Genomic DNA, 27637 nt, shown 5'->3' on the forward strand with positions numbered 1-27637 from the left:
CACTTGCCATATATGAACTCATTTAATCTTCACAACAAGTCCTGTAAAGTGGGTATCATGATTATCTCCATTTTACAGGGAGGCACCAAAAGGTTGAGAAGTTTGCCAGAGGTCACATTAGCCAGAAAGGTAGGGCCAGGGAAAAACCCAGGTCCTAGGGGCCACAGCCTGCAAGGACCAAGCCCTCTGAGAACCCGCCTTTTCCCTCTTGACCTCTGGGATATCCATCCCCGGGGTATAAAAATAGTGTCCTAAGACTTCTGGGTGGTGCTGATGGTAAAGAATCCAGCTGCCAGTGCAGGAGACAAAAGATGCGGGTTCGATCCCTGTGTTGGGAAGATCCCCTGGAGGAGGGCATGGCAACCCACTCCAGTATTCCCTGGAGAATCCCATGGACAGAGAAGCCTGGCAGGCTACAGTCCATAGTGTCTCAAAGATTCAGACAAGACTGAAGCAACTTAGCACGCATCTATTTTGTGATATTTTTGTTTATCTCATTTTGTTTTTTTAATTCATCTGGATTTTTCATTTGTTTTGCCAGGGGGGAGGAAGGGATTTCATTTTAAGTTCTTTTTCCCATGCTTTTTCATTTATATTTTTCTTAACATAAGATAATACAAGATAATGTTATTAAAAATGCTTATTTGTTCACGCTTTTGTGGTCACATAATATTCCATTATATAATAGCACCATAAATTACCTAACCAGCCCCATAATATTGGAGGTTTGAGTTGTTTACTGTATTTCCCCTTATAAATCATGCTGCAGAGGGCAATTTTCATGTATAAATATTTGTCCACATGTCAGATTATTTCCTTAGGATAGAAGCCTGGAAGAAAAAATTTTACAGCTTGTTATTTACATTTTGTAATAATGTAAAGAAAGGGGAAAAAAAAAAAACCCATGCTTTCTCTTTAAATGAGAAAGATGAGCCATTCATCAGGATGTGTCTGCCCCAGAGTGTCTGTGTGTCTACAGTTAGCTTTGGTGCAGGTACAGCTGGAAGCCTCGAAAGAGCCCTGAGGTCTCTCTGGGGTTGGAAGGGGGTGGGCTGTAACAATGTTAAAGCATTAGTGTTTCTGCTAGCATCTTTAGGAGCCCCACCTCCCTGGCTTGTCCAAGCCAAGGTCCAGGCAAGGCAGCAGGAATGTGGGTAGGAAAATCCAGGCTCCTATCGAGTGCCAGGTACTAGGGAGCTTTCTAGAATAATCTGGTCCCCTGGAAGATTCTGGTTACAAGAGCCAGGAAAGTCTCCATTGCTGGTCTGTAATAAAATCCTAGGTGTAACTGAAGTTAATGAAATCCAGAGGAATGCGAAGGCCTGAGGTTGACAGGAGGCCAGCATTCCTACAGCCAGAAAAGAGTGTGGTCGCGGAGCTGCTGGGCAGCCTCTTTGCCAGGTCGTGAAAATCAGTGTAAGTGTACTTACACAGCTGATAAAAACCCAACAAGGAAGTTTGGCAGTAAAACTTAATAGCCCATCAAATCACAGTCAGGACAGTAAAATGCAGCGGGCCGGAGTTCTCACTGTCCCATCCACATAGCCGTCCTGGAGGCTGGGGTCCAGGCAGTCACCACTCACACCCTCAGCTCCCCAGGGCAGGCGCTGCCAGCGAGGGAGACTTTTGCTCAACCAGACAGCTCTCCTCCCAGGGGCCTGGCTGGTTTCCTCAACCCAAACTGTTTACAGAAGGTTATTGCTTAGCCTTTGTATCTTGTTCAGGGAGCAGAGGGAATAGCGGCTAGTAGTGAAAACCAGTAATGCTATCAGGAGAACTCTTGGAAATGAATGGGAAACTTCAGGACAACATCTAGAGATATTCAAGATTTCCAAAGATGTTTTCCAGACCTAGTAAGGAGCACGGAAGTGTATAAATTTGGGGGGCGGGGGGTGAGGCTGTGCACATTGTAAATGACGTAGCTGCTGGTTTTACTAAATAGAGGTTTAGTCAACCTAGTAACTGGTGTGGCTTTTGCCCCCAAAAGAAAGCGGGTGCTCTCCTGACCATCCCCTCCTCAGCCAGGCATGAATGATTCAGTTCAACCTTGTATGCACTGCTCTAAACCTGAACAACACAGCCATTCATTCACAAAGTGTGTGTGGGATGCCATCTTCAGTACCAGAGATGTGGTGGGGAGTGAGACTAAGTGAGATCAGTCTGTACAGAGCTTCATCCCAGTTGGGGGATTGGAGGGTTCAAGTAAGCAGATTACTCCAGCTATTTGGAGAACAGTCGAGAAAATAAACAGGCTGTTGGAAGTGAATATGATGGGTTGAGGCTCCCTGGGGTTAGGTGGTCAGGGAATTTCTCTGTAGAAGTGAAATGTGAGCCAAAGCCTGCGTGATGTGAAGCGGTCAGCCATACGAAGACCTGGGGGAAGATCGTGTTCCAGGCAATAGCTCGTTAAGAGCTGTGAGGGTAGAAATGAGCTTGCTGAGATAGGAAAACAGAAAGCGGTCACAGGGTTGCAGTGTAGAGGACAGAGGGACACTCCCTGAGTTGAGGTTGGAGGCAGGAAGGTCTGATTATGTGGAGCTTGTGGCTGTGCGAGGGAGTTGGGATTTCAGTCTACTTGTGAGGGAAGCCATTGGAAAGTTTTGACCAAGGGAATTTGATAAGATTTATGATTTGAAAAGACGCCCTGGTCACCCCCTAAATATCAGGAGACAGCAATCTAATGGTCACAGGGCATTGCAAAATGAACTACCATAGGAGTATATGAATAAGCCGTCTTTTAAGAGTAGAAGAGAAATAGGTGGTCTAGTGGAGCTGAAGTGAACTGGAGAGTCAAAGGCTGGGCCAGAGCTGGGGTGGACTCTTGGTCTGCAGAGGCCTTGTTCATCAGGGCTGAGGCTCTGATGGAGTGAGCTGGGGGCTGTGGACAGAACTTCGGGAAAAAGACTGGCTTGTGTGGTCGCAGTGTGCTCCAGCCAGAAGCCTTCTAATCCTACTTTGTAATCCCATCTTGTTTGTCTGTGGCCCCAGGAACCCACCCCCAGTTTATCACTTCATCTCCCAGAGCTGTCATTTCTGATGATAGGATCTCTATCCTGTGTCTCGTGAGGCTGCTGAGACAGTGTGTGGAGGGCCAGTGCAGAGAAAGTGAGCCCTTCTATTACTTGGTAGAGTCCTACAGACGGGGCTGGAGGTTCAGGAGAGCCGTGTGTGCACGCCACAGTCTGTCACCTCCGCGTGTCCTCCAGCCACCCCCGCCCCCCCGCCCTTGTCTAGAGCAGGCCTCACGGGTCGATCACAGCTTCTCTTCCCTGTGAGCTAGTTTTCCATCTCAGGAGTCCACCTCCAGCCTGCCGCTGATAGAGGCTGGCAGGCGATGTGGAGTCTGTGTGCTTCCCCAGGGAGCAGTAGCATCAAAGGACTGAGTCTGTCAAAAGTATGAGGGTGAACTCGCTGATCTTCAGGGGTCCTGCCTCATTGACTGGTACATTTTGGAAAGAAACAATGGTTTTCTGTGAGTGACTTTGTCTTTTTTGTCTTCTCTGCTCTCACTCTCACATAGTTCCACAGCCCACCTTGAGCATGGGCCCTGCTAGCACTTGCCTGACATCACATTCTTATCCTGGTGGAGGAGGGGGTGGTCAGGGGAGCATCCCCTTCCTGCCCCTCCTGCCTGCCGTGGAGGCCTCTTGCAGCCGGAAGCCCAAGTCTCCTGAGGCTTGTCCAGGCCTCGTTCCTTCTGCTCTTCTGGGTAAAGGCAGAGAACTCTTGGGTGTCAGACCCCACAGCAGGGGGAGAGCCTGTGAGCTTCTTTTTCTCGATGTCTCTTCATGCAAGGTGAGCCCCCTCCACCCCAGGGGAAGTCAGCTTGGGAGTTGCGGGTAGTGGCGGGGAGGGGGTGGTCACCTCGGGGCAGGGTGCAGGGAGTTCTCAGCCTGGAGGCAGGCCTGTGGATTTCTCTAAGAGTTGTAGACCCTCCTGACTGTAAACCCCAGAGAGAGATTTATTCCTTTTATTTTAGTCAGATCAAAAAAATTTTTTTTAAGTCAATATAATTCATGTTAAGTCAGTAGAATCCTCCTTAGAATATCTGATTTACTCTAGACATGGGGATCCACATGGAAGGGAACCTTAGTCTAACACTTATGTAGACAGCTCCTTGTTCTACCCCTACCACTACGGGAAAGTGACTGCCTCGGAGTCAGCCCTTCCCTGTCTTGGCCTCTTGTAAGACCAGGGGTCTGTGAACCAGTCAGGACATTCAGAGCCCTCTGAAGTTATTCATAAATATAGACTATATGTGCATCAATATGGGAGAGGTGAAAGAGAAGTTTTCATTAAATTCTCAAGAATGTTAGTGACCCCAAAAAGCCCAGAGTCCACCCAGACCAGAGGAGGATGCTCTCTGTTTGCCTGTTGTTGGCGGCTGCTGCCTGCAGAGAGAGGCCCGTGGGGGAGTCCCAAGCTGGACTGTGGACTGCATGCTTTAAACAGAAATAATGCTGTGCTCTACATGCTTCAGGAACATCCTGTTAAATGGGCTTTTGTAGTCTTTCTTGAGGCTCTACATAGAATCTGTGTAGAAGATTGTTTCTGTGGGGAAATCACATTTTCAGTTCCAAACAAAGTTTACCAAAACAAAATGAAAGTTTACCAAAGTTTACCAATTGTTTATAAAGTGCAAATGGGTTCTGATCATACTAAATGTTCAGCTCTGGGGAATAATGTTCTTATATTTTAATATTGTGATGAATTTGATACCTCTGTGGTTCACTGGGGTCCCAAGTGGACTCTAGTCAGACCATGAACCCACAGGTGTCCCTCTTCCTCGGGCTCGTTTGAGAAGCACCAACATGTTAGTGCAGCTGAGAATTGTGGCCACTCCCTGGGCTGGATTCCATCAGTGAATTTTGTCCATTGAGTCATCTCATGGCTTCCCCAGAGTGCACTCTCCAGAGGAGGGCTTGACAACACTGGCCCACATTTTCTGTTATATGTGTGTGTATGTATTTATATTTGGGGGGTTGCAGCTAGGGTAGACACTGTGGGGCCCCTGTATTTTCTGTTATATATATGTGTGTGTGTGTGTATTTGGGGGGTTGCAGCTAGGGTAGACACTGTAGGGCCCCTGTATTTTCTGTTATATATGTGTGTGTGTATTTGTATTTGGGGGTTTCAGCCAGGGTAGACACTGTAGGGCCCCTGTATTTTCTGCTATATATATGTGTGTGTGTGTGTGTGTGTGTGCATTTGTATTTGGGGGGTTGCAGCTAGGGTAGACACTGTAGGGCCCCTGTACTTTCTGTTATATGTGTGTGTGTGTGTGTATTTGTATTTCGGGGGTTGCAGTTAGGGTAGACACTGTGGGGCCCCTGTATTGTCCATCATATATATATATATGTGTGTGTGTGTGTGTATTTGTATTTGGGGGGTTGCAGCTAGGACAGACACTGTAGGGCCCCTGTATTTTCTGTTATATGTGTGTGTGTGTGTATTTGTATTTGGGGGGTTGCAGCTAGGGTAGACACTGTAGGGCCCCTGCATTTTCTGCTATATATATGTGTGTGTGTGCATTTGTATTTGGGGGGTTGCAGCTAGGGTAGACACTGTGGGGCCTCCGTCACTGGGAGGAACAAAGTGTGCGTAGACTGAGGAAGCTGAAACAGACAGAAATCGAACGTGTGTCTCAAGGCCACGTGGAGCTGAGCTCTGCAGGAATGACCTTGAAGGAAAGAGGAACTTTTGTCCTAGCCAAAGTGCTCAGATGGAGGCAGGAAAGCTGTGTACGTGGCCCAGTGGCTTCTGGGCAGGAGGGGTGTGTGTGAGAGGGCTCCTCTGATAATACTGGCGTGTGTCTTCTTCCTTTCTTTTTTTGTCCCAGTTCTTTCTCTTTTTTTAAATTAAAGTGTAGTTGATTTACAGTGTTATATTAGTTTGAGGTATGCAACATAGTGATTCAATGTTTTTATAGACTGTACTCCATTTAAAGCTTTTACAAAGCAATAGCCATACTTCCCTGTGCCCTGTCCTTGTTGCTTATTTTATACATGGTAGTTTGTAACTTTGCATCCCATAGCCTTATCTTGCCCCTTTTCCCTTTCCTCTCCCCACTGGTAACCTCTGGTTTGTGCTATCTGTGTGTCTGCTTCTGTTCTGTTATAAACATTTGCTTCTTTTATTGTTTAGATTCCGCATATAACTGATTAACATAGAGTATTCGTCTTTCTCTGTCTGACTTCACTAAGCATAGTACCCTCTATGTCTATACACATTGTTACAAATGGCAGAATTTTATTACTTTTATGGTGGGATAATATACCATTGTATACATGTACTACCTCTTCTTTATCCATTTATCTGTTCAAGGACACTTCAGTTCAGTTCAATCGCTCAGTCGTGTCTGACTCTTTGCGACCCCATGAATCGCAGCACGCCAGGCCTCCCTGTCCATCACCAACTCCCAGAGTTCACTCAAACTCACGTCCATCGAGTCGGTGATGCCATCCAGCCATCTCATCCTCTGTCGTCCCCTTCTCCTCCTGCCCCCAATCCCTCCCAGCATCAGAGTCTTTTCCAATGAGTCAACTCTTCGCATGAGGTGGCCAAGTTGCCTCCATATCCTGGCAGTTGTAAATAAGGCTGCTATGGGCATTGGGGTGCATATATCCTTTCAAATTAGTGGGGTTTTTTTGTTTTTCTTTCAAAATATATACCCAGAAGTGGACTTTCTGGGCCATTTGACGGTTCTATTTTTAGTTTTTTTGAGAACCTCCATACTGTTTTCCATAGTGAATGCACCAATTTATATTCTCAATGGTGTACCAAGGTTCCCTTTTCTCTACTTCTTGCCAACTTTCATTGTTTGTTGATGAGAGCCATTCTGAAAGCTGTGAGGTGGTATCTCATTGTGGTTTTGATTTGCATTTCTCTAATGATTAGCAATGTCTTTGGGAAAATGTCTGTTCAAGTCTTTTGCCCATTTTTAACAGATTGTTTGTTTTTGATTTTGAGTGATATGAGCTGTTTATGTTTTGTATATTAACCCCTTATCAGTCATATCATTTATAAATATTTTCTTCCATTCAGTAGGTTGTCTTTTCATTTTGTCAGTGGTTTACTTTGCTACACAAAGCTTTTATGTTTAATTAGGTCCCATTTGATTATTTTTGCTTTTGTTTCTTTTGCCTCAAGAGACAAATCCAAACAAATTTTACTACAATTTGTCAGTGTTCCACTTGTATTCTAGAAGTTTTATATTTAGGTCTTGACTCTGGGTTTTTTTTTCATATATGGTGTAATAAAATGTTTTAACTTTATTCTTTAACATTCAGCTGTTCAGTTTTCCCTGTACCGCTTATTGAAGAGACTGTCATTTTTTCTTTGTATAAACTTGCCTCCTTTGTCATAGATGAGATTAATTGATCCTAAGTGGGTTTATTTCTGGGATCTCTATTCGGTTCCATTGATCTCGGGTTTTGTTTCACTACCATAGTGTTTTGATTACTGGAGTTTTGTAGTGTTGTCTGAAGTCAGGGAATGTGGTATCTCCAGCTGCTTTGTTCTTTTTTCTCAAGATGACCTTGGCAATTCAGGGTCTCTTGTGGTTCCATATAAATTTTAGGATTATTTATTCTAACTCTGTGAAAAATGTCATAGGCATTTTGATAGGGATTATATTAAACCTGTAGATTGCTTTGGGTAGTATGGACATTATAATAATTAAGTAATTAATTCTTCTAATCCACAAACCCAGGTCATCTTTCCATCTCTGTGTACCACCTTCAGTTTGTCATCATTGTTTTATAGTTTCAGAATATAGGTCTTTCATCTCCTTAAGATTATTCCTAGATACTTTGTTCTTTTCGGTACAGTTTTTAAACAGGATTGTTTTCCTGCTTTTTCTTTCTGATAGTTTGTTATTCGTATAAAGACAACGACATATTTCTGTGTATTAAGTTTATATCTACAACTTTACTGAACTCATTTATTAGTTGTAACAGGTTTTTGGTAGAGACATTAGGGTTTTCTAAATGTAGTTTCATGTCATATGTAAATAGTGATGATTTTATTTCCTTTCCAGTTTGAATGCTTTTTATTTCTTTTACTGTGTGATTGCTATGGCTAGGACTGTGTTGAATAAAAGTGGTGCAAGACATCTTTGTCTTGTTCCTGGTTTTAGAGGAAAGGCTTTCAGCATTTCACCACTGAGTGTGATGTTAGCCGTGAGTTTGTCATGAATGGTGTTTATTTTGTTGAGCTGTGTTGCCTCTGTGCCAACTTTGATGAGAGTTTTTATCAAGAATGTACACTGAATTTTGTCAAAAGCTTTTTCAGCATCTATTGACATGATCTCTTTGTCAATATGTTGTATCGCATTGATTTATTTGCAGATATTAAACCATCCTTTCATCCCTGTAATAATCCCACTTGATCATGCTGTATCATTCTTTATGTATATTGTTGAATTTGGTTTGCTAATATTTTGTAGAGAGTATATTACATCTATATTCATCAGAAAATCAGTTTGTAGTTTGTTTGCAGTGCTTTTACCTGGTCTCAGTATCAGGGTGATGGTGGCTTTGTAGAATGAATTTGGGAGTGTTCCATTCTCTTCCATTTTGAGGAGCTAGTTTGAGAATAGATATTAGCTCTTCTCTACATGTTTGGTAGAATTACCCTGTGGAGCCATCTGGTCCTGGACTTCTGTTTGCTGAAAGTTTTTGTTTGTTTGTTTGTTTTATAAATTCAACTTCACTAGTGTGATCAATGTGTTCAGATTGCCTATTTCTTCCTGATTCAGTCTCCAAAGATTATGTTTGTAGAAATTTGTTCATTTTTTTCTAGGTTTTGGTGTATAACCATAGTAGATTTTTTCATATCTCTGATAATTGGTTGTTATTTCTCTTCTTTCATTTATTTGAGTCCTCTTTTTTTTCTTAGTGAGCCTGGCTAAGGTTTATTAATTTTGTTTATCTTTTTAAAAAAGCCAACTCTTGGTTTCATTGATCTTTTGTATCGTTTTCTTGGTCTTTGTCTTATTTATTTCCTCTCTGATCTTTGTTATTTCCTTCATTCAACTGACCTTTAAGTTTGCTTGTTCTTCTTTTTCTAATTCCTTTAGATGATAGATTAGGTTGTTTATTTGAGATGTTTCTTGAAGTTCCCCTTTATCATTATAAACTTATGTCTTAGAACTGCTTTTCTGCATCTCAAGCAGTAGCACATACCACAAGAAGGCCAGGTCACATCCCTGTATCCAATTAGCCTTGTCTGTGTGTACCCACCCCAGCCAGCTTTCCCTTGAAAGTGGTCTCCAGCCTGAACCAGTCTGGTCCTACTGGCCTCGTAGCCCCTTTTGCCGAGATGCTAGAAAATTCTCTTTCTGCTAAAATGAAAGCAATTTAAAAGTGTCCTGTTATCACCTACAGAAAGTAGTTGATGCTTCATTTTAATGTATCAAATGTTATTATTTGTAACATTATTGCATTCAAGTGGTTGTAAGGAGAAGAGGGCAAAGCAAAGCAATCTATCCCAAGAAAAATGGTTTGTTTGGAAATGACAAGTGCTTGTCAGATTATACCACCTCCCTTGTGGGGACAGTCAGAACTTGATTTTTTTCCCCATTCTCTTGCTTTTGTGAATTCTTATTCTCAGTTCAGGGCCCAGCTCACTTCTGCCTGCATGGTGCTAGGAAGCACACGCTGCTGGTGTCCGTGGCCTCCAGCTACACTGCTTGGGCTTTCAGCCCAGCTCTGTGACCTGTGGCTGTGTATGTAACCTTGAGCAGTCATCCACCCTCTCAGTGCCTCAGTTTTCTCATCTGTAAAATGGAGATAACATAGTTCAGACCTTGTAGGGCTGTCATACAGATAGTCACCTAGAGCAGTGCCTGGCACATGGGACCTATATACATATCACCAGTATTGTTGATGTAGTTGATTCATTTTTGCCTCTGTGCCCCTCCCACCCCCAATGGATCAGGTGAAAGCTTGCTTTTCTCTGAGCTGGTACTGTTATTCTTTTCTCCTGGGTACCCCTGATATCTAGTACTAGGACGCAGCCGTTTTCCGGAGGCAGGGGACATCCTTGGAGCCTCCATGCCATGGGGATGGTTTCTCTTGATTTCTTCCCACAGGGTGTGGACACTGTAAGAAAATGAAGCCAGAGTTTGAGAATGCAGCAGAAGTCCTCCACGGAGAAGGAGATGTAAGCTTTCTTTCCTTAACCTCCCCCGTTGCTCTCTACTAAATTCGTATCATTCAGTAATACGAACCATTAGGACAGCTTTCCCCTGCAAGCTCTGTAGCAGCTCGCCAGCTCCATGGAGCCCTGCAGGACGTCTCTGTCCCCGAGTAGATGTGTCTTAGTCAAGCAGGTGGGGCTCCTACCAGGGGTGGAGCATGCTCAGACTATGGGGTCTGGTTCAGAGGAATGTACTGGAGGTACCCATCCAGGTGGCCTCTGCCAAGGCCCTGGGCTCTGGGATGAAGCCCCATGGCTCTTTTTCTGTGGGACCTTGCCTCCTGGGAACAGCCGCAGTCTACTCCACCTGGTTGATGGGGGTGATAAAAAGGCTTCATCTCAGGCCGCAGATGAGACGGGTGGACGTGTGGAGTTCCCGCCCCGTGAGGTTCTGACAGGCCCGGGGTGGGCTGGGGCCGGCATCTGGGCTCCTCTTCTGCCAGCACCGCATCTGAGGGTGTCACGCATGGTTGGCCTCTCCCCCGTCCCAGAGCTCTGGTGTCCTTGCAGCTGTCGATGCCACCGTCAACAAGGCCCTGGCAGAACGATTCCACATCTCCGAGTTTCCTACACTCAAATATTTTAAGAATGGAGAGAAGCATGCCGTGCCTGCGCTCAGAACAAAGAAGAGCTTCATTGAGTGGATGCGAAAGTGAGTCTGATGGTCTCGATAGCACATGCTGGTCCCTGGCTGTCGGTCACTGGACAGGGCCTTGAGGAGATGAAGTAAACTTAGGAGCCACTGACCTTGGCTCAGGGCCTGGGAGCCAAGACAGATAGGGCTTCCCAATCCTTAGGGGACCTTGGGTGTGCTGACCCCATGTCTGCATCCAGCAGGTCACAGTAACCTTTCTAGGTGTGGTGGCATCAGCTGCAGGAAGCCATGTGTTTCTCTGTTAGGACAGCCTTCCCCAGTGTGCTAGCCCCAGGTTTCATCATATACACTTTATTGCAGTCCTTGTGAGTGGACAAAGGAAACCCAGCTCTTCACATCCAGAGCTGGACTCCAGGGGCCCAATTCTGGGCCTTCAGTAGTGTCCATGGGGTGGCCCGTGGTGGTTTTGGGTTGAAAAGAAAGGGTTGAAGAGCTCCCTGTGTCTGGGTATTAGTTTGTGAGGGCTGCCACTGCCAGGACCACAGGCTGGGTGGCTTACTGGCAGGAGTTAATTTTTTTCTTTTCTTTTCTTTTTTTTTTTTTTTTACAATTCTAGAGAGCAGATAAGATGTCGGCGGGGGCGGGGGAGGGGGTGCTTTCCCTGAGGCTTCTCTGTGGCCATCTCCCTGTGTTCTCACATGGTCTTCCACCAGCTGTGCCCTAATCTCCTCATCTTTAAAGGACACCCGTGAGATCAGATGAGAGTCTACCTGAATGACGTCATTTTAACTTACCTCTCTAAAGACCCTCTCTCCACATACAGTCCCGTTCTAGGGTATTTGGGATTAGGACTTCAGCATAAGAATTTGGGGTAGGGGACATAGTTTACTCCATGGCAGCCTGCAAGTCCAAAAAAACATCTTGAGGAGCCTTGCAATTATTCATTCGAGGACTTTGGAACCTGCAGTTAGTAGCCTCTCCCCCCGCCACCACACAAGTGCTTTCTCCTGTCCTCACCCCTCCCCCGAGACACACACCCATATATAACTTGAATATTTGAGAATACCGCCCCATTTCTGCACTGACGGAAAGGTAAAGTCAAAGAAGACACTCTCCAGCCTTTGCAGAGGCCCCTGGTGTGTGGCATAATCATGCCTGCGTGAGAACCAAGACTTGAGAGTCACCCAGTGACGCGAGAACTGTGCGAAATAGCAGCATCCAGGGGCAGTTACTTTGTCAGAACACTGGTCCTCAAACTTGGATGTGTGTAAACATTACCTGGTGTTGGGATGCTTATTGAAGTGCAGATTCTGAACCCTTGATTCGGAAAATGTGAATGAAAGAAATCAGTGATGGGGTTTTGAGAAACACCAGCTTATGGAACAGGAGCAAAGTTACCACTCAGTTCAGGAGAGGCTCCTGGCAAGAGGTGAGTGGACAGGTCAGGTCCTGGTCTCAGCCCCTCCAGTCTCCTGCTGATCGCTAGGGGTAGATGCTCAGAGTAGCCAGGCCTTGTCTTAGGACCAGAGGGAGCAGGGGTTCATCTCCAAGAGGAACGAGATGCTCTCTCTGCCGGTCCTCTGGTGCAGGAGGCAGGTTGCTCTTCACACCTACCTCTCTGGCCTCGCTCTGCTGCCAGGGCTGGTTCCCTGGGAAGGTCTGAGCAGGGCAGGGGCTCAGGTGAGGTCCCTGGTGCTTGCACTGTGATTAGAGGGCTGGGGGAACCAGAGGATTGATTATTGCCAATCCTTGGTCCAGATGACTGGACACAGATAGTGAGCATGGAGGGTCTCTGTCCTTCCTGTCCTAGTCACCACCTGAAAAAGCACTAGGGTAAGAGCATGGGCTTCAGAGTCTGAGAACCCTGTACTCAGATCATGACCCTGGGCCATTTACTTGACCCTGCTAAGCCCCAGCTTCCCATCTGTAAAGTGGAGACAATACTTTTCCCATAGACTTGTTCAGAGAATTAAATTGGATTATTGTGCATGGTGTGTGGAAATACTCAGAGGAAGCTGTGTTTGTTATTGATGCCAGTTCTCATGTGGTGCAGTAACTGATGGTGCTACCACCTAAGTGCTGGAACCTCCCAGCCTTGGCAGCATGCTTGTATAACTGTTGCCGCATTTTATACTCAGATCCAACCGAAGCCTATCCCTATTTCCTTGGTTCAGAGAGGTGAAGTGCCTTTCCTCGGGACAAACTGTGGTTCTTTGGAAGCTCAAAAGGAATCCACCAGGCAGAGCATCATTTAACAGCAGATGCTTTGAGATGATGAGGAGCTGAGGCCACCAGCAGGAGGGCGAGCAGATGGTGTCGGGTTAGGTTGATGGTGCCTGCAGGCTTGTGCACGAGTGACCCAATCAGGTGACTAAGATGTGCCCACGAGCAGACCAGCCCAGGGAAGCAGGATCCTGGGACAGAGCAGAGGGTTGGTGGGTGGTGTCAGCTGAGGAACCCAGGGTATATGAGGGGATCTGGAGGGCAAAGAACAGGGCAAGACAGGAAGGCTGGGAGGGGCCAGTCTTGGTCACAAGAGCAGGGGTGCCATTAACCAAATGAAGAAGGTGGGGAAGAAAACTGTTTTGGGAGGTGTGGAAGAAGGGGAACAGTTCTAAATCTTGTTGGGATTGGACCTCCAGGTGGAAATACTGGGAAAACACCTGGAAATGGGCTTGGATGAGAGGTCAGGGCTCGAGTCATCCTCAGCTTAGGGGGTTATGGAAGCCACACAGATGGATGAAACCTTTTGAGAATTGCAGGAGCATGGAGATGGAACCAGAAGAAGAGAACGGGCTTTGGGGAAGGTGGGTGGGGTCTCTGCAGGTGCCTGGAAGGAGGGCTTCTGAAAGGTGAGTGTGAACTTGGGGCAGCTGGCACTGCGCTATGCTGCCCTCGCTGGGTATGAGGCCTGAGGTCCGGCGGGCAGGAGCTGTGTGGCACCGCGAGAAGAGGGGAGTGCAGGCAGGGAGTGGATGTGGCAGCATGGGTTCTGGACCACTCCCCAGAGCCACTTCTCAGAGAAGGGAGAGAGAGGCACGATTGTAGGAAGGGGGTCAAGGGCAGCAGGGGCTTTAAAAGACCCTGGAGATCTATACTTCTGTGGGGCAGAGTGGAGGGAACCAGTGGACAGAAGTAGACTGAAAAATTGTGAACCTTTCTCGAATGCCTGTCCTTTATGAGCGCTTACAGGCTCGTAGTGACTGTTAGTTGCTTGACCGACTAGGTGCTTTACATACTCTGTCTCTGCTCTTCTTAAGGACCCCAGGAAGTAGGTATCGTTGTACTCATTTAACAGAAAGGAAAATGGAAGCTCAGAAGGGTTTGGTAACCTAACCTAAGGTCACACAGGTGATCGGTAATCTGGATTTGAACGCAGACCCTACCTCACTCTGTGGCTCATGCTCTCTCCACCAGAACAAAGGCCCGGGAGCAGAGGACCATGGAGTGCTTAGGGTACCAGAAGAGGCAGGAGGGAGGGAAAGAGGGCGCCCAGGTGCTGGAGTTCTCCCCAGGGCGAGGAGACGACTGGAGAGACTCCTTGTCCCCAGAACAGGCTCAGGTCCTTCACACCTTCACACAATGGCTTCTTAAGAGGCTCCTTGGAGGGAATCTTGGCAGACAGTTCACTTTTCTTTCTGTTTAAACTGAGGATTTGAACTCAGTTTTGGAAAGGACGCAAAGTGATTTTCTCTTATGTGGCCCCCTGAGTGGTTGGGGGTTGGGGCAGTGGTGGAAGCACTTCTCCCAGTGACTGTCTCCCCTCCATTCCAATTCCTTTAGCCCCGAGTCCCCGCCACCCCCAGACCCCGCCTGGGAAGAGCAGCAAACCAGCGTGTTGCATCTGGCTGGGGACACCTTCCGGGAGAGCCTGAAGCGGAAGAAGCACACCTTGGTCATGTTCTACGCCCCATGTAAGTCGCTGGGGCGCTCACCGAGGGGTGAAGGATGGGGTGAGAGATCTCCTAGGGACCTGGGCAGCCGCACGCCAACTCTGGGCCGTTTTTGCTGTGAGCAGGGCTCTAGTTTCATTCCTGGCTGAGGTCCTTCAGAATCCAGGGCCAGCTCGGTTGGGTTCTGTTCTCACAATAGTCCTAAAGCCCTCTGCTTCTGCCTGTGCCTGGGGCCTGCCTTGTATTAATGATTACTCAGCCACCTCACGTCCCTGGACTCTCTCCCCTCTGGCTCCCTCCATCCCCCCAGCCATTGACTTCACCTTTGAACCCTGGCACTTCTTAGCTGGGAATTCAGCCCGCCTCATTAGGCCTCTGTGTCCCTGTCTTCCTGAGCGCCGCCAGCGCAGCCTCCTCTCCCTGACCTTCCTGAGTGGCTCGGAAGCCGTGGGGCTGAAGCTGTCGTGGAAGTTCAGTCACGTTCGCTCAGAGCTCCCCACCAGGACCCCCATTTTAATCAAAGCTTACGTTGAGGGGATGACGTGTCTGCTGATGTAGGTGTTTGTGATCTCATTGTGTGTGTTCCCATTTTAAAGTTGCTCACTGATTCATAAGGGAAAGGCTCTTGAATTTCTTGCTCTGCCCTTTCTCCCCCATGTTACAGCTTAGTGTAATGGAATGGGGATAACAAAGCTGCGCTCCCCAGAGAAGCAGGCGGCTCAGTCTAGTCCTAGCCTCCCGTCCCTTCCTCTCCAGTGAGGAAGGTCTGCTCAGCTCTCGCTGTCCAGGCAGGGCACCTCCTGGCCTAGCCTTCGACCCCGCCCTCCTGTGGCTGACGCTTGCTCTGGTTGTGCCTTTTCTTCTGCAGGTGGGCCTTGCGCTCTTTCAGTTCCTTGCAGAGCTTCCTCCTGTCCTCCTCTGTCCTGAGAGTAAGTCCAGAAGACTGTAGATCTTAAGAAGCTGTCTTCCTTCCAGGCAGAGTTGGGGGTGCAGCACTGAGACCAGGAGATGCCTGACTTGCCTGAGGCTTGGCAGCAAGTTAGTGATGATGGAGACCTTCCCGCGGCCTGGGCTGATACCCTGCCTTAGTCACAGTCCTGATTCAGATGGTAGTTACTTCCCAGCACCTGGTGAGAACCTGGTTGGAGAAAGAGTCTTTGACCAGCCATGGGGTGGACTTGAGAGAGTACTACAGACTGAATACTTTCCCCAAATTATCTCCCCTTGCCCCCAGACCTCAGTGGGGACACCTACCCTGCTGGGGTGCTAATGACCTCCTTAAAGTAACAGTTTGTGCTTCATGTCTGGGACCCAAGATACCTGGGAAAGAGGCCTGGTCCCTGCCCACCTCAAAAGTCTCACAGTCCTTCCCAATGAGAAATAACTAAATGTGATCCATGCAGGGCCTGTTGCTGAGCGACTCAGCTGCTGGCAGAGGGCTTGGTGTCTGGAGTCTCCCATCTCCCCTTGCTGCCATGTCCTGCCCCGAGCTCTGCTCCAGGCTCTGAGATGTGTGTTCATCACTGGACAGAGGCAGGGGGGAGGGGACTACCTAATGGAAAAAAATCTTTAAACTGTTTTCAGCAATAAAATCAGTTCAGTTCAGTCAGTCAGTCATGTCCGACTCTTTGCAACCAAATGGACTGTATAGCACGCCAGGCTTCCCTGTCCATCACCAGCTCCTGGACCTTCTCAAACTTGTGTCCATCAAATTGGTGATGCCATCCAACCATCTCATACTCTTTCGTCCCCTTCGCCTCCTGCCTTCAATCTTTCCCTGCATCAGGATCTTTTCCAAGGAGTCAGTTCTTCTCATCAGGTGGCCAAAGTATTGGACTTTCAGCTTCAGCATCAGTCTTTCCAATGAATATTCAGAACTGATTTGATTTAGGATGGACTGGTTTGATCTCCTTGCAGTCCAAGGGACCCTCAAGAGTCTTCTCCAACACCACAGTACAAAAGCATCAATTCTTCAGCACTCAGCTTTCTTTATAGTCCAACTCTCACATCCATACATGACTACTGGAAAAACCATAACTTTGACTAGACGGACCTTTGTTGGCAAAGTAATGTCCCTGCTTTTTAATATGCTGTCTAGGTTGGTCATAGCTTTTCTTCCAAGGAGCAAGCGTCTTAATTTCATGGCTGCAGTCACCATCTGCAGTGATTTTGGAGCCCAAGAAAATAAAGTCTGTCATTGTTTCCACTGTTTCCCCATCTATATGCCATGAAGTGATGGGACTAGATGCCATGATCTTCATTTTTTGAATGTTGAGTTTTAAGCCAGCTTTTTCACTCTCCTCTTTCACTTTCATCAAGAAGCTCTCTAGTTCTTCTTTGCTCTCTGCCATAAGGGTAGTGTCATCTGCATATCTGTGGTTATTGATATTTCTTCCGGCAGTCTTGATTCCAGCTTGTGCTTCCTCCAGCTTGGCATTTCTCATGATGTACTCTGCATATAAGTTAAATAAGCAGAGCAACAAAATACAGCTTTGACATACTTCTTTCCTGATTTGGAACCAGTCTGTTGTTCCATGTCCAGTTCTAACTGTTACTTCTTGATCTGCATATTGATTTCTTAGGATGCAGGTCAGGTGGTCTGGTATTCCCATCTCTTTCAGAATTTTCCACAGTTTGTTGTGATCCACACAGTCAAAGGCTTTGGGATAATCAATAAAGCAGAAGTAGACGTTTTTCTGGAACTCTCTTGCTTTTTTGATGATCCAATAGATGTTTGCAATTTGATCTCTGGTTCCTCTGCCTTTTCTAAATCCAGCTTGAACATCTGGAAGTTCATGGTTCAGGAAATGTTGAAGCCTGGCTTGGAGAATTTTGAGTATTACTTTGCTAGTGTGTGAGATGAGTGCAGTTGTGCAGTAGTTTGAACATTCTTTGTCTTTGCCTTTCTTTGGGACTGGAATGAAAACTGACCTTTTCCAGTCCTGTGGCCACTGCTGAGTTTTCCAGATTTGCTGGCATATTGAGTGCAGCACTTTCATAGCATCATCTTTCAGGATTCAAATTAGCTCAGCTGGAATTCATCACCTCCACTAGCTTTGTTTGTAGTGATGCTTCCTAAGGCCTGCATTCCAGGATGTCTGGTTCTAGGTGAGTGGTCACATCATCGTGGTTATCTGGGTTGTGAAGATCTTTTGTGTACAGTTCTTCTGTGTATTCTTGCCACCTCTTCTTAATATCTTCTGCTTCTATTAGGTCTATACCATTTCTGTCCTTTATTGAGCCCATCTTTGCATGAAATGTTCCCTTGGTATCTCTAATTTTCTTGAAGAGATCTCTAGTGTTTCCCACTGTATTGTTTTCCTCTCTTTCTTTGGACTGATCACTGAGGAAGGCTTTCTTATCTCTCCTTGCTATTCTTTGGAACTCTGCATTCGAATGGGCATATCTTTCCTTTTCTCCTTTGCCTTTGGCGTCTATTCTTTTCTCAGCTATTTGTAAGGCCTTCTCAGACAACCATTTTGCCTTTTTTGCATTTCTTTTTCTTGGCAATAAAATAATATATTCTTATTTATCCTATAGGTAGTGTATAGCGAAGTGAAGTAAAAGGGTAGTCACTCAGTCGTGTCTGACTCTTTGCTACCCCATGGACTGCAACATATACTTAATTTGTATATAAAGAATCTAAATACTGCAGAAAGGTCACATACCTGATAAAGGTAGGTGTAAAGTAAAAAGCAGGCGCCCATTTGCCCTGTCCCCCAATCCCACCTCCCCTCACATCCTCCCTCCATAGTCTCTACACAGCTCTTTCTCCTGCTGTTTGGTTGTTCTCTCCTGTTCCAAGCCCCTCTGTTGGCTCTGAATGGTCTGGTCGTGGTGACCGCCCCTCTTAAGCCAGCTTGGCTGAGTTGAAATTGGAATTTTCTGTCCTGTCCTTGGTCTTTGTTTCTCTCTCCCAACTCTGGGAGGCTGCTTTAGTTTCCTGCGACACAGAGGTGGTGCCTTTTTAAAGAGCCCATATTAAAAAATCATGCCTCTTCTGGCCCACCTGACATGTCTGGGGAACATCTTCATGCCCTTTCTAAAACCACCGCCCCTCTAGTTATTCATCTGCCATGCTCTTTCTTTTGGATAATGAGAAAATGAGATGTAGCAGAAGGCCATTAATCTGAGACCTGGATGCTTTAAATTGATGGTAGCAGGAATTTGCACTAAACTGACAGTGACCTTTATGCTTTCAGTAAGCAGAGAAGTTAAAAAGGAGAAATTAGTAGTGATACCAGATTTGGGGGAAGGGAGTAGCTTATTTCCAGCCAGCCTGATGTCTTAGTGGGCATTCACGTGCCACTCACAGGGGACCTCTAGGTACTGCAGGGCACACTTTGATGAACTCTCGACCAGTATATTTTGCTCTTTGAATGTTTTGAAAGCTCTATACCATCATTCCTTTGTAGTATTGATATTTGCATGAATTTGAGCCATTCTTCTCTCTATTGGGTCAAATTAGTACCATGTTCTTATAATTGCCATTGGCATCTGCCATGAGTTAGGCTGTGCTCAGTACTTTGTCTCAGTTGTGGTGTAACTATTACCAGCCCAGCTCGCTTCTCCACTCCTGTGATGGACGTTGGGAAAATCCTCCCATCACCGCCATCCATGCTGCTCTGGGGCCAGCTGGCCACTCCACTAGCCAGGCCATATGGGTGGTCCCGCCCATCTCAGAAACCAGCTCAGGTGCTAAATTCAGATCAAAGTTGTAGCTCTGCCTTAATTTGGTTTCACAAAACCCTTTGAAATGTCAGTCATTATTACCTTATTTTAAAAAGAGAGAGAGCAGATGAGCCAGGCTGTCTCTGTTCTCTGCCTTGGCTTCCCCAAGGCCGTGGGAGGGCCCGAAGGCCTGGTCCGATTGTTGGTTAAGAAGTTGGCTGGAGCCCGGGCTCCCCAGGGGGCATTTGGCCTCTCCCACCTGTGATTTGATCAGAATTAATTACCACAGTCAGGGAACTCCTTCCCTCAAAGCAGTTCTCTTCTTTTGGCAGTTGGGTTCAGTGTCTGGAGAGCGGTAGGGAGAGGTGGGTTTGGGTTTTAATGGACCAAAGCTGAGGGGAAGGCCGGGAAAGCAGGTTTGGGCCAGAGCAGCCTGCAGTTTCTTGGGCTTCTTTCCTGGAGGACGGTGTCCTGGGCTTGCTGAGACAGAAGAAAGAGGCTGCACGCAGGTGGGCCCCATGCCGGGGACCTGTCACTGGAACCGGAGGGGCTCGGGGCAGCACACCTGCCACTGTCCCATTCAGGGCCTCTGGAGCTGTGGTCCTCGTCCCCAAGTCGGGAACCCAGGCCCTGAGAAGCAGCAGGGATCCAGCAGCTTGTCCTCCTCTTAGCCTGACCTCGATGCTCCCGTTCCTGGATCCAGAGTTCAGGCGGACTCTAGGGCAGGAGTGGAAGGACAGCATGACAACCAGGGGTCCTCGGTCCGGGGGTGAGGGCTGGGGGGAATGTGGGGCTCGACAGCAGTGCATGAGCTGCCCGAGTCAGGCAGAGTGCTTCCTCCCGCCCTCCACTTTCCCACATGCACCTTTTCAGTCATGAAGTGGCGAGCTCTGCCATTGTCACTGGGGCACAAGAAGGAGCTTCATAACAGGCTCCGAAGAGCCAGAGCACGTGTCCTTCTCTTCGAAGCCTGAAGCTCCCGCTGCACCCTGGATCAGGCTCTTCTGAACCCTGAGGGCAGCCCTCCATGCAAGAAGCTTGCAGAGCAAGACCACAGTGTCTGTGTCCCCCACCCCCAGCCTTGGGGGTGGGTATGGGGTGGGAGGTCCCAGGCCAGTGTGAATCTCACACTGGCACAGGCCTCCTGCAGAGACCTCGTGTGGACAGCAGACGCACCATGGAGAATTCGAGTGGTGGGGTTGATACCTGAACCCTGACAGTGGGTGTGCAGATGGTGGGAGTCAGATAAACCCTGAAGTCTGCTGGGAGGAGAGGAACTCCTGGAAAGGCCTCTCGGGAAGTTCCATGTGCAAGGCTCTCTCCTTCCCTCTCACACAGGGTGCCCGCACTGTAAGAAAGCCATTCCACACTTCACTGCCACTGCTGATGCCTTCAAAGATGACCGTAAGGTAAGGACACCCTTCCTCTTCGTCTCTTGTCCCGCCTCCAGCTTCCCACTCCAGTGCCCACACCTTCCTCCCTTCTGTTCATATTGCCCTCCCCAAGCAGCTTCTGCTGAGACAGAGGGATTTCTGGCAACCAGGACATCCTTTTTAGAAGGCAGGATAGAGCTGGCTGCATTTATGCTGCAAAATCGACTGAAAGGGATACACTGAACCGTTACAGCCTTTCCTTGAAGGAGGGGGTGGTAAAGGGGTCATTTGTTCATTCTTTTTTAATGCTCACATCTTTTTACGGTAGGATTTGTAGTCATGCACTACTTGTGTAATTAAAAGTACAAATAAAAATATCCCACAAAAGTCAACTGGAGGCGGCCAAGGTGGAGGAGAGCAAGGCCATGGGAACGGAGCCTCATCCTGCCTAAGTGAAAGGCTCCTGCAGCTGCTGACTGATGAAGCAGAAAATTAACAAGCTAGAGCTGCAGATCGGCTTAGAGCACAGGGAAGGGGCCCCAGGCACTCCCCCAGGCAGCTCCAGCAGACCAGGCAGACTCTGAGGCTGCGGGGGCATAAGGCAGCGAGAAGACCCTGGAACTCAGGCTGGTGCATCTGGGCTGCTGCTAAGCTGCGTGAGCTGTAAGACTGTCCAGGTCTCAACGTTTCCTTCTTCTAAAGTCACAGCGCTTAGATGGTCTCAAAGACTCTTCCCAGCCTGGGACTCCATCGTAGGAACCTGTCCCCTGAAATGCTCCCCAAACACACTCACACACACCCAAATCCAAAGTCCAATACATCTCTGCCTTATTTTTCCAGGTTGAATTGTCAGGCGCAGCTGGGGCAGGTGGGATACAGATGCTGAGATCTCCTTGCATTGGCCCCAGGATGGCAGTGATGGGGTGGTGAGAGCTGTATAGAAACAGTGAGTCAGAGGAAGCCAGGCACATGTGGAAGACTCAGGCTCCAGACACCATCCCTGAATCAGGAAGTCCCATGGTCACCTGCGAGCCCTGCCTGTGCCCTTGAGACACCCTTCACCATCAAGTGGGAATATAAGGACCAGGAACACTTCTGTCCTCTCCCTGCCACTTGGCTTGCATTGAGAGGGGCACGGCAGGGAGGTGCTTCCTGTCTTCTGTCTCCCTCACCCCTCCACCTGCTTCTGCCACCCTCGACCTGAGCAGGGTGGCTGCTCCCAGTCTGGCCACTCCAGCTCAGCCCAGGCTGCTCATCCTTGCAGGGCTGGGCGTGGGTTGGTTCAGGGAGGCCTTTACTCCCCAGAACCAGAGCTGGAATGGCAGTCTCTCCAACACAGCTCCCATCATTCTTTACCCAGAACACTTGGTGCCCTGGGCACACAGGAGGGTGACCGGAGTGGGGGCACCCTGCCCCTTGGCTGCTCAGGTCTCCAGGGCCCGTGAGGGGATCACACCAGTCCTCATGAGACCAGGCTGGCTGTGCCCGCCATTGGCAGCTGAGGGCTGTTCCTTCTCTTCTCCATCCCCCCTGCTGATGCACAGGGGTCTCGTTTCCATGGTGAACCCCTCCTTCTCTGAGATACTGATATGCCTTTGCTTAATTATCTTAACTTGGGCCAGTAACATTGCTGACCTTTTCCTAGAGTTATTCCCCCTGTTATTCCTTGTCTCTCCTTCCAAGCCAGGCATCGCCCTCACTCATTTTCAGGAACACACTTAGCTCTCTGTCCCAGGCAGCTGGCAGGCCAGCGTTCCTGGAGACGGCTCTCAGTAGCAGCAGGAAACATCCTGTTTTCAGCCAGGGGCACTGGTGCCGTGATGGCTGGGTGCCATCCTAGAACTATCAGATCAGAGCCTCGGGGGATGGCTCCAGGAATTTGTGCTGACCACAGGCTGGTGTTTAGGGACTGCTGGGCTGTCCAGCCCTCTCCTCCTCCTGAGGGATGAAGGCCCAGAAAAGAGGAGCTGTGTCTCTTGCCCAGGGACACCCTGTGTGTCACTGACAGCCCAAAGTGGGTCTCCTGACTCCCAATTCTTCCTGACACCCCATGCTGCCACCTGTGAGGCAGAATTGCATTTTTTTTCCCACCCAGAAGCTTGTCCCTGTTCCTTCCCCAATCAATATGCAGTTGGTTGTTCACTTCCATTTTCATAGCTAAAGTCAATATTAGCTCCTGCAGAGATTTATTTTACTGAATCAATAAAGCCACATGAGGCAGCTCATATTTTAACTGGGGAGCCTCCCCCTCCCAGGAGGTTACTGGGGACTTTAGCAGTTGACGTGCTGGGGGGAGAAAGGGCCGCACACTGTTAGTGTTGGAACAGGAGGCGTTCTGGAGGTGGCCGTGAGGACAAGGATCTCAAGTGGAAGGCTGACCACTGGCCTGGCAAAGTGGGGCCTGTCTCTCACGGCTCAGCAAAGTGTCCCAGCCTGGGGGTGAGGGGTTAGCAGTTCAGCACAGCTCCCGGCCAGGTGCAGGGTCATCCCAGGAGCAGGCCCTGGAGCAGCGGGAGCCCCTCTGTGATTGGCTGGCGAAGCTAGGTTAGCTCTGGCTGTGTGTTGTGTGTTGTGTATCGTCCCTCGAGTTCATAGAAGGGAGATCTCCCTGAGGACAGAGACCTCATTTGCCCCTGAATCCCCCCAGCCTCGACGCCTGACATCTCTGTAGATGTTGACTGGATGAAGGACCTGGGTAGCACGTTTGATAATTCCTAAGTGCTCCTCCTCTTCTGCTGATACTGCTTCTAAAGCCTTTTGTTACGTTGTCCTCACAGTAGTTTAGTCACCTCGGTAATATTACTCTCTCATTTTACAGATGAGGAGATTGAGTCTCAGCGAGGTTAAGTGACTAGCCCAAAGCTACCAGATGGAAAGGGGCAGCGTCAGAACCGAACGTATAGGCATTGTCAGAGGTCTCCCAGAAGTGGACTCGAGGCCTGGACTCCTGCGCAGGGGCTTTCTGGGGAGGTGGTCTTGGGGAGCGGTGGAGGGGACGGAGGAAGGGAAGCCAGAGCAGGTGTGTTAATGAGCAAATCACTGCATGGCTAACTAGGCTCAGTCCCTGGAGACCTCAGCAGGGACAGAGTCGCCCCCTTTGGAGGTCGAGGAAGCCAGGCGAGGTGCCCTCAAGCCCCTCCATCGCTGGCCTCGTTTCTAGCTCCCTTCAGCCAAGAGTTGCAGGTGCCATTGGCAAGTGCTGGACGGAGAGGACGTTGCAGGACACTGACAGCCACCTGCCGTGGAACAAATCTAGAAGTTAGTGTGCGTTCAGTGCTGTGGGTGAGTGGGTGCCCACACTAGAGGGGGTATAAGGGGGGCAGCACTGAGGTGAAATTGGGATAGATGTGGAGAGGTTTATTTGCTGCCTTCTTTCCAGAGAGTCTAAGCCACTTCCTGTAGAGGGCTCATGTTTGTCTCCCCTTCTGCTATAGAGACTGAGAGCTGAGGAGCCTTTGCAGCTGGAAGAAGCACTTCGGATATGTAACTGGCAGCTATATTAGGGGATTCAGAATAAGTACCCATTTTTTATTTAGTCAATTTATAAAACCATACACTACATTTCCCACAGCTCCAGGGAATGTATACAAATTAAATTCATAATTTAAAGCGGATGCAGGGAGAGCAGCGGCCTGGAGCAAAGCTCATTAAACACTTTCACAGCCTAGCAGGGGGGCGACGGCCCCTAGACGAGGGCTGCCCGGGTGCACGGTTCCCACCGGGCCCGCCGCTCAGCTCCTGCCCGGAGACACGGAGCCCTGAAGATGGCCAGAGGAGCCTCTGCCTCACATTCCTAAATAAGTCAGGAAGGGCTTTAGGGGATGAGCTGGAATTCTCAGAAGCCTGCTGGTACGTGTGGACACAGACAGGCAGCAAGCTGACCCTGCCTCAAGGAGACAGCTACCCCACTTTCCTAGCCACATATTGCCTATGGGAATACAGGGCAAGTGCCCTTGGATTTGGCTTTTAAAGAAAATCTGGAAAGCCAAACTTTATATAAAAATCTTTGGGCTCTTTTTCTAGGTTGGCGACTAAGTCAGATTCTTTTTTTTTTTTTTTTTTTTCTGTGGGCCAAACAGAAGAGGACTGAGAGTCAAATAGCGATTGTGGGCAGTTTGCAGAGTCTGCTCTAAGAGGTCTCATCGTATAGAATGCTGTGTAGCCGAGGAGGTAGAAGGGGGGGGCTTGAGGGTGGGTAAGTGGGGGATGAGTGACTGGTAACCAGAATGCAAGGCTCACTCTTCGCTGTCTGTCAGCCCTGCTCACCTGGGCACAGGTAAATAAGCATGACTGTTGGTGCCCTTCAGGGCTCTCCTGCCTGGAAAGGGGGCCTCCATCCAAATGTGAAGAACCAGCAGCCAGAGAACCCTGTGAGTGACGGCTGTTCAGCAGTTTTAAACCTCCAGCACAGTCATAGTTCTGCGTGGGCTCCTGAGTGTGTTCTGGCCCTCAAGGCGCCGCGCCCTTTCCTCTCCTGGGTCCTGGCATGGGCTGGTCCTAGCTGGGTGCTCTTCCCTCGGGCCTTCGTGCCGCTGGCTGCCTTATCACTGGTGGCTCAGATCAAATGTTAGCTCCTTGGAGAGGCCTCCCGGGCCATCCTGGTGAAGGCAGCCCCTCTGGCCGTTGTCTATCCAAGCACCCTCTTAGTTCCTTCAGGGCATCCTTTGGACTCCACAGTGATCTCTCTAGTTATGTGTCTGTGCTGCCTTCCTGTAGTAAGAATGTCAGTTGCTCGATGGCTGACTTTGTCAAGGTCACCACTGTGCTCATAGCATCCAGAGCAGGCTTGGCTTCATCAATCCCACCCTTCTTCTGTAATGCTTGTGGATTGCTCTTGCCATTAATCAGCCTTCCCCTCTCCCCCGCTGCTCTGTGACCCTCAACAGGAGGAAAGTTCCCCATGTCTGCTTTGTACCCTCTTATAGGGAAAGAGCAATAAATAAGGAAAAACTGCCCAGCATGTGAAATTTGTTAAATGGGCAAGAAGAAGGCAGTGGCCAATTTAGGAATCTCTTTCTGGCCAAAACCTGTTTGCTTTAGTCATGTTGAACTCTGTCCCAGGTTCTGGAATGTGTTCCCCAGGATGGAATCTGCTTTTCCCCCTCCATCAGTCCTCTGCCAAGGGGGCAAACTTTGCAGAGTGCTTCTGAACCCCTTTGCAGGCCATCCTGGCACCGTGGAGCACCTCCACACACCTTCTGCCATGCCTTGGATTTGCCTCTTTACCCAGCTCCCTGACCAGGTTCTGAGCTCCTGTTGGGGACAGAGCCAGTGTCCTGGGCCAGTAGGAGTGCCTCTAACAGCAGCTAGTGTGTACTGACCTCTGACCACGTGCCCTTCACCTCCCCTGACTTATCTCACTCAGTCTTCAGGGTATCCTGATAGCTGGGGTATTGGTACTATCTCCATTTTACAGATGAGGGTGTTGAGGCATGAAGATGCTAAGTGACTTCCTGTAAGTGTTAATATGCAGCCAAGCCAAGACTTACACATGGAAAACTTGACTTCGAAGTTCTTATTCTTGACCTTGGTGCTACACTGCCTCCCCAAAAAGATGTCCAGGAAATATTAGCTGATGAATGAATAAGTGTCACAGTGCCTCACAGAAAGTATCACAAACTTGTAGTGTTTACAGATGCTTTCAAGTCCTAATTTCCTTTACATTGTACTCTTGATTTTAAAGGGTAGTCTGAGGGCATTCCTCACCTGTCTGCCTGGAAAATTAAAAGCCAAGTGCTGTTGGCCTCAGTGGAGCATGGGCTGGGGGTGCTTTGGTTCATTGTGTCCCTGCTGTTGGGGAGGAGCTCAGAAATCACAGGATCTGGGCCTCGGGTGCAACCTTCACACAGAGGGTCCAGGCCTCAGCTCTCAGACTGGAGACCCCCATGGTGAGCCTCGCATTCTTGCTCCCTGCAGATTGCCTGTGCCGCTATTGACTGCGTCAAAGAGAAGAACAAGGACTTGTGTCAGCAGGAGGCTGTCAAGGCCTACCCCACTTTCCACTACTACCACTATGGGAAGTTTGTGGAGAAGTATGACACCAATCCGACGGTGAGTCATGGTGGGGGCACTGCCCCGAGCTCTGTCTGCTGAGGGGCAGGGAGACAGCCACTGAGGGGCTTCCCAGATAGCACAGTCAGCTGCAACGCTCAGAGCCAAGAAGGCGAGGCTCCAGCCCAGCTGGAAGGGTATCCCAAGAGGTTCTCGTACAAGTCCTGGCCCAAGAGCAGGATAGGGGCAGAGGAGAATTCCAGGGTTCCAGGGTCGGGGAGAATTTCCTCTCCCACTTTTCAGGGCTTCTCCATAGTCAAGCCGATGCTGCCCACATGGCCCCGGCCACCCCCTCAGGCACCTCTATGTGTGCAGAAGTGTGAGCACACGGAGGGTCAGGGAAGGGGCGGGAGGGGAGGGCCTTACAGGAGTTACAGGTCCTCATCTCTCCTCCCTTACAGGAGCTGGGATTTACCAGTTTTATCCGAACGCTCCGGGAGGGAGACCATGAGAGACTCGGAAAGAAGAAGGAAGAGTTGTAATTTCTGCCTCAGAGAAAGCTTTTCCATTACACTGTGAACGATACCTGTTTTGTTGTTCTTTCTGAATTTCCACGTGTTCTGAAGACGAAGTTTTTTATAGCCGCGTATGGCCGTTTTGTACAATTTTGAAATAAAACTAAACCGATTGTTTGGTGGTGTGGGTTATTTCCGCGGAGCCCAAAGGTGGATGCTGTTTCCTCTCTCCTTCTTTGTCCTCTCCTGGGGGACAGGGAGACCCACTCCTCAGTCACGTCTGTCCAGGAGAGACCCTGCAGCAGGCGGGTAAGGAGGGAGGCAGGGATACTGGCCCCAGTCAGCCACTGGAGAGCGGAACAGGGGAGTCGGATCACGAGATAGCCTGTTGGACAATGA

At 48.8% G+C, this 27637-nt stretch overlaps 1 protein-coding gene across 1 annotated transcript in view; it reads left to right on the forward strand.

Annotated features, from left to right (window-relative positions):
* PDIA5 (protein disulfide isomerase family A member 5) overlaps positions 1-27396 on the forward strand; it is a 92756-nt gene extending 65360 nt beyond the window's left edge. The window contains exons 12-17 of the mRNA XM_068974376.1: positions 10094-10164; positions 10692-10852; positions 14579-14709; positions 20698-20768; positions 26649-26783; positions 27185-27396. Of these exons, the coding sequence (XP_068830477.1) occupies positions 10094-10164; positions 10692-10852; positions 14579-14709; positions 20698-20768; positions 26649-26783; positions 27185-27265 (650 nt within the window). The 3' untranslated portion in view covers positions 27266-27396. The remainder of the gene's footprint in view (positions 1-10093; positions 10165-10691; positions 10853-14578; positions 14710-20697; positions 20769-26648; positions 26784-27184) is intronic.
* Positions 27397-27637: the final 241 nt, after the last annotated feature.

Source organism: Capricornis sumatraensis, chromosome 1, assembly GCF_032405125.1.
Source record: "Capricornis sumatraensis isolate serow.1 chromosome 1, serow.2, whole genome shotgun sequence".
NCBI classification, from domain to species: Eukaryota; Metazoa; Chordata; class Mammalia; order Artiodactyla; family Bovidae; genus Capricornis; species Capricornis sumatraensis.